Source organism: Poecile atricapillus, chromosome 3 (genome assembly GCF_030490865.1).
Source record: "Poecile atricapillus isolate bPoeAtr1 chromosome 3, bPoeAtr1.hap1, whole genome shotgun sequence".
NCBI lineage: Eukaryota > Metazoa > Chordata > Aves > Passeriformes > Paridae > Poecile > Poecile atricapillus.
The window spans coordinates 106763054-106776553 of record NC_081251.1 but is presented as its reverse complement, the minus strand read 5'-3'; the positions used below and the strand labels follow the sequence as shown (position 1 = coordinate 106776553).

The 13500-nt window shown below is 39.8% G+C and overlaps 1 protein-coding gene across 13 annotated transcripts in view; it reads right to left on the bottom strand.

Moving 5' to 3' along the window:
- Positions 1–13500, bottom strand: part of EHBP1 (EH domain binding protein 1) — a 207987-nt gene that overhangs the window by 2944 nt on the left and 191543 nt on the right. For 12 of the 13 annotated variants that reach the window (XM_058834762.1, XM_058834763.1, XM_058834764.1 and 9 more), the window contains 2 exons: positions 6064–6163; positions 4868–4941 (listed from right to left, as the gene is read on the bottom strand). In XM_058834762.1, coding sequence (XP_058690745.1) covers positions 4868–4941; positions 6064–6163 — 174 coding nt within the window. Of the gene's footprint in view, positions 1–4867; positions 4942–6059; positions 6164–13500 lie in introns of those variants that run through there. The other variant, XR_009277165.1, reaches the window with a different exon arrangement.

The following is a 13500-nucleotide window of genomic DNA, read 5'->3' as shown; positions in this document are numbered from 1 at the left end:
TACACAGATTAGAAGTGGAGTTAGCAGCCAAAATTACTGGTAATCCAAGCCATTTTTTCCTGCCACAAAGCTGCTTTAATTTGGGTAGCAGCCTTTTAGGTGCTACTTCTTGGAGCAGTCTCTCGATTTTCACTACTGCTTCCCCTTCTGCTCCTTTTGGTCAAAACTCCTTCACTTTAACCCATTTTAAACACACTGCTCTGCCACTCTGCGAGTCAGAGCCTCCCCAAACCGGAGCTTTTTGCCCCACAAATAAAGCCCCTCACAAGCAATGAGATCTCAGCATGACAACACCGTCCTGAAAAGGGCCACGGCAGCAATCCAGACAGAAAAGGAGAGACACATGGCAGAGGATTTCAAGGCTGTTTGCTTCCCCCCAGACGTGGTCCCCAACTTCCAGGTTCACTTTCCCCTGGCTTTGCTGGGAATTGCGCTGGGACTCATTCTCCCCGGCACATCTGGGCTCTGGATGAAAACAGATTTGAAATCCATTGTCCCCTCCTGGAATTTATATATTTTTTTGCAATTTTGATGGTTTTCACTTCTTATTTTTAAAGCTTGTTTGTTTGTTTGTTTGTTTGTTCATCCCCTGTTCTCCAGTTGCAGCAGCAACTTTAGTTTTAGAAAGAGCAAACAAGTCAGAATATTTCAGTATTTATGATTTGCTCAGTCCCTCACTATTTTTCCCTGTTAAGTCCCTTCCCAAGTGCTACACGTTTTGTTGCTTATCTTACAACCTTGTGAAGTAAATAATGTCCTATTAGGATTTCATGGAACAAAACTGTGTATTTGTTTTGGTTTTTGTTCGTTTGTTTTTTCTGCATTTGCTTATTATTAATGTTTGAAATACACTATGGGAAAACCTGCTGGCAGAAATATTCCCTTGTAATTTTACTTCCATTTCTAGAAAAGGAGTCTGCCTTTCCTCCCTGCAAAATAAATAAAGAGTCAAGCAGCAATTGGTTAAAAGGATAACTGACTCTAAGTATTTGAATAACATTTTATAGGTGACTGCCTTGCAGTTTTGTTTTATCCAACAAAATACTGCTGGGCAGCAGTTTTGGGAAGCATCCCTATGTTTAAAAAAGCAACTGTGCTGAAGTTTGATTCCTACCTGTTGTGCCTTTTAAGCCAGGATTACCTGTAACACCTGTCACATATAGTTACCCAGGCTGACTGCAGCTCTGGGAAGCTACAATATGGGCTGTGATTAATTTGAAGATTTCAGAATAATACTGTTATAAAAGCTACACTCTGGACAAAAATAGGATTAAGCTCTGAGGCTGTATATGAGCTAAAAGTGTTGAAAGCTAAAGCCCCCGTGCCACCACTTGCGACGGGCAGTTTAAAATGACAGAGTTTGCTAAATTCACATTGAAGTAGAAATGTTTTCAATTATTCATCTTCATTGACTTCATATTGTCTTTTTCCTTTTTCCCCCACTGCTTAAACTGATAATTACTTTGAGCAAACAGACGTCCAGTTCCCATAGAAATGCTTTAATAGAAATGGTCGAAAGTTCTCGTAGTAAAACCTTCAACCTTGCTACTATAATAAATAAGCCTGGCACTTTGATGAAAATTAACACTAGTTTTGTAAAGAGCACATTGGGGGATTGCAGTCAGGTCTTATCTTTAGTTCCAGTCAACTAGCAATCCTGAAAGAGTTTGCATCATCATCAGAGCAGGCCATTTGATAGGATTCTGCTGCTGAACCTAATCAATCTATGGAATACTGTGGCTGCGCGGTGTAACAAAGCTAAAATAGATTTACAAATGGGGTTTTAGAGGATAAGCTCCTCCACAGGATTACATATTGATTTTAAATATAAAAAGCTTATCATATAAACCATAACTACAAAAATAGTGAACCTATGCATAAATCCTTTTAGAAGAGCACCCACTTCAAACTATAAGCCAAGAATAAATCAAGATGTACAAAATCCGAAAGAAGATCCATTTCTTGGGCAGAAAATGAACACACCACCCCAAGGTGTGCAAAAATGAACTTATCTTTTCTAAGGAGGCATTAAAACTCGACTGAAAAAAATAAATAAAAGAAAGGAGTGAGAGGAAAGGTAGCTGCAAGTGAGGCATCCCGGCACTCGGCTGCAGCCGCAGTAAAAACCAGGCTCTGAAAAGCAACACCTTGTGTACAGGAGCAGCTGGCTCCAAACAGCCAGGCAGGACACCCGGGGAGGTGCAGAGGTGAAAACGGGACCCCGTTTACCTGCATTTTCTTTGGCCTGTTAGTGAGGGGTTTCCAGTCCAAGAGGAACACTTTCTAGCTGGGAGCAGGCAGTGCGTTAACTCTCCCTTTCTTATCTCTACGGCTCCGTGGGGGAGGGGGGGGAGCATGCCTTTTTTTTTACCACCCTGGGTCATTCATGTGCTCCTCGTGAAGTGCCGTAACCCTCCAAGAGGCCATTCAGCTCCCGGTGCCTGCAGATGAGCGGCCGGGAAGGAGCCACAGTCTCCACATCACTGAACATCCTAACGGGGAGCGCCTCCGGCCGCCAGCGCTGCCCGCACGCTGCCCAAGCAGGCACGGCACAGCCGCCTTTATCTGCCATCAGCAGGCTCCCACCTTCTGCAAAGCGCTTTTCTCTCCTTTTTTCCCCCCTCCCTGTCATCAACCAGCTAAGTAAATTGGTTGACAGATTTTAAAACAGCATAGTCACGCGTGGAAGAGTTAGAGCAATTTACCAAAACAGTAATTACCACCTTTCAAAGACTTTTTAAAGTTCCAGTTTGGGTTGGTGCGTTCGGCTTTTCTTTTAGGCAAACAAACCGCTCCCATCCTGTTACATATATATATATATACACATATATATGTGCGTGTGTATATATACACATATGGATTTTTTTTCCTGCCCTTATACTTCTGTTTTGGAACTGGTGCTGGCAAAAGTGAGATCTGTCTTTTCAACTCTTTCAGAGAGCCCAAGCACTCATTAGCAATCGGCTAAATGGCTTTGGAGCCGACAGTGCTGGGCTGGCCGAGCAGCCCCTGCTTCTCCAGAGAAATCACATTGCAAATGGTGTGGTTTTAGCAGTGCTTCCCAAAAACGGCATCTTTGCATCGTCTGAACACACTAAACACTGATGCACCCATCGAGAGCCGAGATGCCACAAATGGGTATTTTGAGTTTTCACAGGTGTTTTCCTGGAAGAGTTTCTCCTTTAATATTTTTTTGGGTAAAAGCAGATAACTGTTAAAAGTTATAGAAAACAAATAATCTCACTGAGAGCAAAAATGATAAATGAGGACTTTGTTGCATAAATAAAAAATAAAAAAAATCCCCCAAAATAACCAAAATTCTCCACCACTTTTGTTTGCTTCCTAAACCTCTGTTTACCATATTACCAATAGCATATTAAAAAAAGGAAAAAAATCAGAAAAAAAAAAAAGACAAAAAAAAGGAGAGAGAGGAAAAAAAAGATCATTTTCTGGAGTTTGGGCATCCCTCTCTGAACTTACAAAAAGAAATTAAAAAACATTTTTGTTCCAGACAATGTGTAAATGGCACAAGCTGCTAGACATTCAAAGGCTGCTGCTAGGACATTCCAAGGCAGTATACATGTATGAGGCAATTAAACATCGGAAGTTTAGATTTAAATCCAGGATCTCTTAGTTTCTCTCTAGTTTTAGATTATTTTACGTTTTAAATATTTCATCAGTACGATTCCAAATTAATCTAGCTTGTCTCTGCAAAAAGCAATGTATATATTTATGACTCAGGATTATCCAAGAATATAGTGAAGACAGTCTTATGCAAAAAATATAACTACAGATGGAGAGATATGAAAAAGCTACCTGAAACCTGCTGCTTTTTTCCAACAAACTTATGCTCCCAGTGAAGTCTCCAAACTAATTAGAATTGATTTATTATGGATCAGGTACCTTATCAGGTGAAGAAAGAAATTACCATGGACAGTCAAAGGGTTGAGAGGTCAATACAGAATAGCAAAATCAATTTGCATTGATTAGACAAAAGGTCCATTTTACAGAGCCCAAAGGATTAACTTTAAAGCAAACATCTTTGAACTGTAAGGCAGCATTTGTGACTGAGAGGTATAAGTGGTGCAGCATTAGAAAACACTTAAGATATTTAAATAAGAAAATAATGCAAGCAATGGTTTAAGCTATCTGGATGTTTATTTTTTATTGTGAATCATCCCAAGGATTATTGTACAATTCACTGGAAAGCCCTATGGAAAGGGTGCAATTGTTTCATTTATCCCGTGTCAATCTTCCCCTGAGTGTTACCTCCATTCAGGTGAGGTGACTAAACTGGGGAGAGTCACAGAGAAGGGAGAAACTCTGCAAAGGATCGCACTAATCCTGCTGGTGCTTGTGATGAAATATTTACTCGACAAACGTAGTGTTTTACCACCAAAACCAATGAGACTTTTTCCCCCCCAGTGAGTTACTGTTGTAGAACAGGTCTGAAACATTCAAAGGAAGAGGGCCTCCTCTGTGGCTCACCCCTTCCTTTTTCTGCAGCACCAAAAGCAGCACGATGCCGCAGGAGAGCCAAGAGAGCACCACTGCAACAAAAACCTGTAAACCCCAGACACATTCTCTACTTCCTCATCACTTCATTTGCAAAGTTTATTGCAACAAGACCTTACTTCTTTGTCCTATATCTTGGATATTTTTAAATTATTATTTTTTTAAATCCTTAAGAAAACTTATTAATGGGATTGCAGCCTCAGCACACTTGCTGGGTGCTATCAGTTGAAGTGATGTAAATATCAGCATTACTGATGGGCTTCAGAGGAGCCTCCACGTTTGGCACTTCCAGGTGCCAAACCTGTCCTGCAGTGAGCACTTTTACCCCCTCAGCCCCCAGCACTGCTCTTACCTTCAATAGCCAGCATGGCTCTTAGCTCCCGGTTCAGCAGCTCGTAGCGCCTTTCTAGGTCATGTTCTTTTTCCCTAGGCAAGTTGCAAATGTTCATCAATATGTTAATTACTAAATCATTAAACACTTAAAAGCACCTTTAACTTACATTGATTTTAGGACTCGCAACTGACTTTTCTCTTTAACTTTAAGCTACTCCAAACAAATGATACACAAACTTAAAATCTGGCTCAGGTGGCCTATTCAGTAACAGGGCCTTTTCATTTCATGTAAGGTCAGCTTTAATTCTGTCAGTTTAACTCCACTGCACTACAGGATGCAATTATTTCATATTCATCTCTGGAACGGCTGTTGTGGAATGTCCAAATTATAAAATATTCCCCTAGATCTAATGAGCAAATTCCAGCCTCAACCTATTCACCAAGATAATGTGATACTGGAAGTATTATTCTATATACATTCTGCCCTAATCAACAATAAAAATTAGACAAGGGATTAGAAAGCTTAATATTTTGCAGGTAAAATCCTCTGTCAAGTTCAGACCCAGCAGGAGATAGGTGAGCAGAGGCTCTTCCCAGGGAAGTATGCAGGCATCTACACTAGGTGGCATTACGGAAAGAAATATCAAACTGAAAGAAGCTGGAAGAGAAGCACTCAGGGCAGAATGCCTCTAAAAATGAGCAGCACCTTCTCCCTTCCTCAACACTGCCAGTGAGAAAAGGTTCATTTGTCCTTACTTTGCAGTATCAGTGGTATCACTGCACTATGACTGATTTACTGACATCCCTTCAGCAGAGATGGGACTGAGGATTTTCTACAAAGCAGGTAGTGACTCAAATTCGTCTCTCTCTCTGAATAGACTTCATCTGTCTCATCTGAGGCACAATCCAAATCTATCTGTGCATTTCTAAAATGTAATTTTATTCTACTGTTGGGCTTTTGAAAATCTAACAGTGCTTAATATTTCTTTAATTTCTTTTTTCACAGCTCTTGCTAATCTTGTGTCATTGCATGCTTCTCATTTTCAAGTCTGAAATATGAGAAAAACAAGCTACTTGATGTGTAACACATCCACACTACTCACTTTTGAGTTTGTTTTTTTTTTGAAGCCTAAAGGGAAGAGAGTAAAAAAAGTTTTCCATCTATCTGAAGAGTAAATCATCCTTTTGTAAATACGTATGTTCATCTGTACTTACAGAAGGGAAAGCTGGTTCATTCGTCTTATTAAGGCATTCTTCTTATTAACCAGCATGAACCACTCTTGCATCATAGCTTCCTCTTCTTCCGTGTTTCTTCCTGCAATCAAAAGAACTTCATTATTTATGTGGCATTTCACAAACTGAGGTACATATTTTCACTTCAGGTTTTGGAGTATCAGTTGCCAGTATCACTGAGCATGACATGGCATATTCTCAAATGGTAAAAATATCATATAACTGCAAGTCCTGCCTGCTTTATAAAATAATCTTTGAAAGCAGTCATCCTCCAGGATACATTTTAGTGTTCTTTATCATGCTGATGCCCTGACCTAAATAAATACCTTTTAAAAGGACTGTGTATTTTAAATTCTCACAAATGAACTATATAATTGCAATGCTTCCAGTGAAAAACTCTTACTGCTACAAGACGTCTGGTCATCACTAAACACAAAATCAATCCCTGTAGGCAAGATCCACTCCACCCATGCAAACCCAGCACAGTCAGGATGATGTGGCAGGGATCAAAGTAGCTGCAGAAGAGATGCTAATCCTGAACTCTTGGTAAAGTGTGGGCACCTGCTCAGCTTCTGTGTTCATGGCCACTCTTCCAGATGAGCTGGAAAGAGCTGCTCCTCTCCTCAACCTGCAACCAAAGGGAGCAGCTGCACAAATACAAAAAATCTTGGGCCCAGGTACCCAAGAGTGCCATATGTGTATGCATGGAGTAGTACTCCTTTCCTAGCCCCCATCCATCCCAGGCAGGATCAGCATCAGGACTCTTCATTTCCACTTGCAGGCAGTGCTAAGCTCCACCAGACTCTCCAAGACTCTGTGCCACCACCCCTGCACCATGAGCAAAAAGCAGATGAGTATCCAGAAGGCTCCTGGCTGTCCTTTCCATGTTGCAGGGCTCCTGAGCCAAATTTCACCCTCTCTGAGCTCAGGGACTCAGAGAAAGTCCTTTGTGGAGGCTGTGCTGCTGTGGAAACCTGCCATTCTCATCCCTCAAGCTGAGGTGAAGAGCAAGGCCTACATGGTCCTCATTGAATTATGAAACTCACACATTCCCTGGGGTTAAAATGAATCTAGGAATAAACTTGGAATAGAAGCAAAGGAGCATGAGGTTGGTCATGTGAGTTTGTTTCCTAGCTTTGATAGTGCTTCATTGGGAGAGTGGGGGTAGATGTCTGAGTTTAAGCACCTCGTGTGCAATATGGTAATAAACACCTGTACTGATCCTGCAAGGGTGCTAAGAGTTAATCAATTAATTAAGAGGTGTTTGCAAAGGGGTTTGAAATCTCTGATGCAAAGTACTGCACACTTGGGGATGCTATCTTACTAACTTAAACCCTAGGGTCCCTGGTTGCAGAGAAGCCATTTACAGCACCTGTAGCTGGAAAGACACCAGAAAAATATTGTTTTGCCCTAAATCAAAGCATTCAGTTTCTGGATGGGAGTGTTTCTCCACGTGCATGATCACACCCCAATGCCACAATAGTGTGCAAGCCCAGACCTAGGTGGAGAATTGCACTCTCCACCAGGCTGTGAGCCTCCTGCCTGTAAGGGAAGCTTTCCAGCCTTCTCTCTTTTGATCAAACTTTTCAAACTCTTTTGATCCCCTCTGCTGTGGCCATGAGGCATCCACACAAGGGCAGGAAAAGAGGATGAACAGGGAAGTGGGTCAGCTTGGGGTGGAACTGGTGGACCCACACACTAAGAAAAAGTTACATTTGGCATGCTCTCCTTTCTGATAGGAGACATCCACCCACATCCACTTATCTAACTGGGAAGTGCCTGGTCAATGAAATTTCCTGGAATGGTGCTTTTAGGGCCACAATTTTCTAGACAAGACAGAACAGTGAGACAGAAAGGGCAGAGCATCCCAAAGTGTGGATGGACCCACAGTGCTTTTCCAAGCAAAAGCAGCAGGGCCCAGCTCCTGGGGCAATGGAACAATGAAAGAAGAAATCTGACGTGTAGAAATGCTCTCCCCCGATATCTCTACTTCAGGTTTTGTGTGTAAAATACCACACCATGGCATTTACAACAAAATTCAGCAGTTCAGTACACTTTGGTACTTTTGATAAGTTACAGATCAAAGGCCTTGCTGCTGTACTGGTCCATCTAACAGGGTCTGCATTTAGAAGCAGATAATAATCAGTATTACCAACCTTTTGCTGAAATGCACCAAATAGTTGAAACTTATTTAGGGGAGACATCAAGAAGAAGGGGATTTTTTTTCCTTTTTTTTCACCCTTGCAAAATGACCAGTCTATTCTGTAATGAGATTTTTTTCCTAGCAATGTGGCAAAACATCTGTGACTACAGTAATATTTCAATCAATCAGTTAGTTTTGGGGTGGGCTGGGATGTCTGGCTGAAAGATTATAAATACAAGCCCTTGCTGCATTTAATTTTGCAAGCCTTGAAAAAGAAATGGGAGAGATAAATGTCTCCAAAGTGTTTGGCTCAATGGTGGACCTGACTTTGTTGACTTTCATACCATGCAATTTCAGGTTAAGAACATAAACTTAAGATATAATCTTCTTTCTATTAATGCATTCCTCCTAAACACAGTTAGTTGCAACATGTAATGAGAAAAGATCTGGGTAAAGCTTGGAGCTGTCATGTCAGATCTGCACAGGTGCCTATTTTAATATATCTGTGCTGACACCAAAGCACATGCAATATATCCATAGAATGGGCTGGTTTAAAAGTGAATTAACAAAGTCTTGATTGTTTTTACAGAATTTTAAATCTGTTTTTGTATTCGCTTTGGACCCATGTGATGCCCTGACACCGGTCATGTGATATCGGCTGCGATAGGCACAAATCCCCGGGCAGCAACAAAAGAAGAAAGAGCAAAAAAGAAAAAGCTGAGAAAAAGCTTGCAATTTGGAAAAAGGCCAATTTTACCCCAGCGAAGGCCTTTTTGATCAGTGAAATGACACATGTGTGCAATATTAATAGTAGTCAATGCTGATATTTTATTTGTTGACTGTCAGCTTTTAAATTCTTGTGCACAGAGCTGAAACAAATTCTTCCCAAGTAAGCAAAATAAAGATGAACTCCCATATATAAGAAATTTAAAAAACTCTTCGGTAAATACACTAGCATTAGAGCATTACTTCATTTTTTTACTTGGTGAAAGGATGCACATGAAACACTTTCAACAAAGAAAAAGTGAGTGTTCTTACTGCAGCAACACTGCAAGCTAAACCCACATTTACAATTTCTAAAAAAAAAAATATAGAAAAAGCCTTTCTTCAATATGGTTTCACTCTGTAAAACCCAAGCTGCTGCTGGGGTGGCTGTTGTTTCCACTTTCCAAGTGTAAAACAAGTATTTAATTGACTTGCTACAAGTGCTTGAAAATTTAAATTGGGAAAGTATCTGTGTTGTTCTTGGGGAAAAAACCCACAACAAACTGTACAGATTATTTAAATGAAGCAAAAAACCCCATGCTCGAGAACAAATCGATCCCACACATGCAAACCCCTTATCTAAGCCAGTACAAGATGCTGAAAATCTATAAATAGCCCACAGATCTTAAACTTAAATTTTTTCCATAATACATGCATTACACTATTGTTTTTGATAAACAACAACAACAAAACCCTTTTAAAGCTAGTAAGTTGGACCATTACAAATTAATCCTGACTTTAATAACTGGTTAAAGACCCCTTCAGCTTTATAAGTAACAAAAAATATTAAAGCCTGTGATCACAGCGAGCTTTTCTCATTTCTCCTCTAACCATTTGTTATTTAATCCAATACTAGTAATCCAATTTGTCCATCAGACTTTTAAAGGGCAGAATGCAACTTCTCCAGCTTAGACACTTTTCAAAGTACAATATATTTTTCAAATGAATGCTGGATGTTTCATTTTTTCCCCAACTGTTCCTAGCTCTAATGTATGAGGAAAAAAAGAACAAGATGAACATTGTTCGTACTGATTAAGTAAGAGCTCATTAAAGAGCTGTCAGTGCTGTACTTTGAATATGCATGAAGCATATAATCAGATCTAGTACCGTCACTAGAGGAGAATACGGTAAGTACAAAGGATTGATTTAATTACTTAGAGTGGGCTGTGGTGGTAAAGCAGTCTTGTTAGCGCAGAAAGAAAAGGAGGTTGTATTCTGGCACGGTTAGGGGAAAAAGGCAGTTTTAGCTTCTGCCACAATACCTAATCTCAGGATAAAGCACTTTACATTGTAGCTTAAAATGAAGACTGCCAGTTTTCTAAAAAGACCAGAATTCATCTTATCTTGTTTAACCTCATCTGGTTAACTATCTAGCAGAACATATTTATTCTCTTTAACACGTAATTATGCTTATACCTTTTTATCCTATAGTTCAATAATGACTTCTGAAAACAGTCTTCAAATAAGAGCGGGTAGTGCTGCAAACATCATATGCATGCAAACTGCTTGGTAAGAGATTTGAAAAATGCAGCACAAGAAACTCAGATGAAACAGTGAGTACACGCGCCTTTATGTGAAAAGTCAATACAGTTTTTAATGTTGGACTTTAACCTGAGGAGGCTTCTGGCTGGGTTTCTCTCATTTATTTTCTTTTTCCTCTCTTCCTTTCTGTCTCCCCCCCTGACTCTTTTCTTTTCTACTTTTTTTTTTTTTTTTTTTTTAATTAATTCATTCTTGTTTTATTCTTCCTCTAGGAATCCAAGGGAATTCTCTCACATCAACTCCCAGTGCCATTTTCTAATTTCATTGTCTGGCTTGAGTGGTGAAGGATGCGTGCTCTATTCTTCTCTTCACTTGACATCTACCAGAACCCTCCTCAATGATTAGGAATGAGCCCAACACCAAGCCTCAAATAGCACAAGACATTAAATTCTGCCCTCAGATATGAGAAGCTCCTACTGGCTCTGAGTTGCGATTCCAAGCTGTAATAGCTCCTGTTCAGGATTCAGTAAAGGCTGCAGCATAAAGTTTGGTAATTTTGCTCCTTACTGGAACAAATTTTAGTGATAGCCAAAGTACTGATAGTGAGAATTTTAGTGATAGCCAAGAAAAAAAAAAACAACCAACAAACCACAACCCCAAATACCTTTCCTTTCTCCTGTGGCTCATCACACATATTTCTGATTGTTATTTGAAATCAACTTGAGTCAATTTTCTTCTACAATACTCAAGAAACACGTGGTAACAAACACATTACCATTTTCTGAGAACAATATAAGCAACTAGCTTATTTTAATGTTGTACAGCTTCCTGACAGTCTTTTACAAACACATGTTCTTTCATATTCTTCTGGATTTACAAATGGATTTTTGTTTACACTGTAAGCTAATTATATCTTAAATTATTTAAATAAGAAGCATCTTGACAAATGTCTCTTCTGATTCAATCTGAAAGAATTTTTTTTTTCTTTTCCTGTGGAAAGTACTTTCAAACTCAGCCAGCTACCAGTGTATGTATGTACCATTAGACCCATTATTTTTAAGCCGTTTGGGCAGCTAGACATTAGGTAAACCCAATATGGATTAACATAGTAAACCTGTACATTGCAAAGAAAACAGAGAAGTAAGTGCTACAAAACACTGAGAATACCACTTAAAAGGAAGAAAAAGCAACAACATGCAGGGACAAGATTAGTATACAGTGTAAATGGATGAATACAGTAACTCCTCTACACTTTATACCATCATAAATCTGTCACGATAAGACAATAGATTAATATTTTTAAAAATCCTTAAATGTAAATGTATTTAGCTGTTGTGCAAAAATGAATTACAACCTGTAGAGGATAAATAATAAAGGCTTTACATCATCATCCCAAACCAGCCCATTCAGTCTGGCAAGAAATAACAGGTTTACAGAAATCACTCTGTATGCCGTCTTAAGCAGTAATTGTTTTTAAATTTTATTTGCACTGTGTGTAGTGTGTGTGCCATGGTGTCATGGTTAAACACAGAAACCTTCCCATGTCTCCCCATTTACCTCAACAGAACTACATGAAAAACAACCTACTTAAGACAGAGCCCATTCTTCATCCATTTGCTGATGTTTACACACAGTTTTAAAACAGAATAGAAGAAGCTTTCTTCACTCAACACACTTGGGTGAAGAGGCCAGCAGGAGAATGCCAGTGCATGGGAACTGGAGCGGGGCAAATAACAACAAAAACTGGCCGACTTCGCTCTGCTCCTCTTTCTGGGCTATTTTGTAGTTGACAGAAGCTTGGTGACTACTGAGAGCCGTTCAAATGCCAGTGAATTCCACAAATTTAACAGGAAGGTCTTTTGAAAACATACCCCAGTCTTTATTTGTCTGCTTAAAAAAAAAAAAAAAGTTGCATTCACCCAATCATAGGGACGAGTTTTTACAAGTTTGTGTATTAGGAGCAAGTGGACTTGATTCAGAGATTGGCTTGTTTACCTGAAGGAGAACATGAATGGCAAATAAAGAATAGTTCTAAGATGTGTCTCATCTTGTCTCGTAAGAACCTGGGGAAATTCACTGAAATTGAAGGTGGTGTGTTTAAAACCGATAAAAAGAATGATCCTTCCTCAAAGCCTCATCATTTACTGGTAGAACTCGTCGCCACGAGGCAATGTTGAAACTAAGAGCTCAGCAAGAATTAAAACCAGGTTGAGTGTTGAATATGGAAAGGCAAAGCTGCAGCAATAAATATTCAAATAAACAAACAAAAACCCATGGGAGGTAGGAACTGGATCCTCCTGCTTTAGGACAGAAGCTAACCTTTAATTTTTAGAGGTTAAATTAAATGTTCCCTGGGGCCAGGTTAGCTTGTGACTGGCCCCTGCATAGATTCTTGCCCCTGCCTAGGTTCAACTCATACCTGTCCCACTACAGTGGAGTGTTCTGGACCAGACTGTGGGGCTGATCTGCTGTGGCCATTACAGTTTTACTGAAAGGGAACACGGCAAGGGACGAGAAACAGCGCTGGGTGTTTTAGCTGACCAACCTCACACTGCTAACAAAGGCTGGTGGAAGGTCTCAAACGCTTCCAAGTCAGCAGCAGACTTCCCACTGATTTTAATAGTTTTCTCATCTTGTTCACTGTGAACAGCTTATGCACAGATGAGCTCTTGTTTTTCATATGAGCTACTGAATTTTACAAATACTTAAGCAGAAAAGCCTATATTTACAACAGATATTTTTTGTACAGTAGAGTTACATGAGACCTACTGCAAAATGCCTCTGACCCAATTGAAAGCTACAGTGAAAATTTTTAAATGACCAGTGGTCTACAGTTTTTCACTGAGTGAAATTCAGGTAAATTTTTTTGAAAATTTTTTTTTGAAAAATCACCTTCCTCTGCTTTCAGAGGGCTACCTTTGGTGGAAAACCTCAGAATTTTGGATAAAGTATTTTTTCCAAGGAATCAGTGTCAAAACAGAACCCTCATAGCATGAATAGATGGATTGCTCCAACTCGAGCTTCAGGCC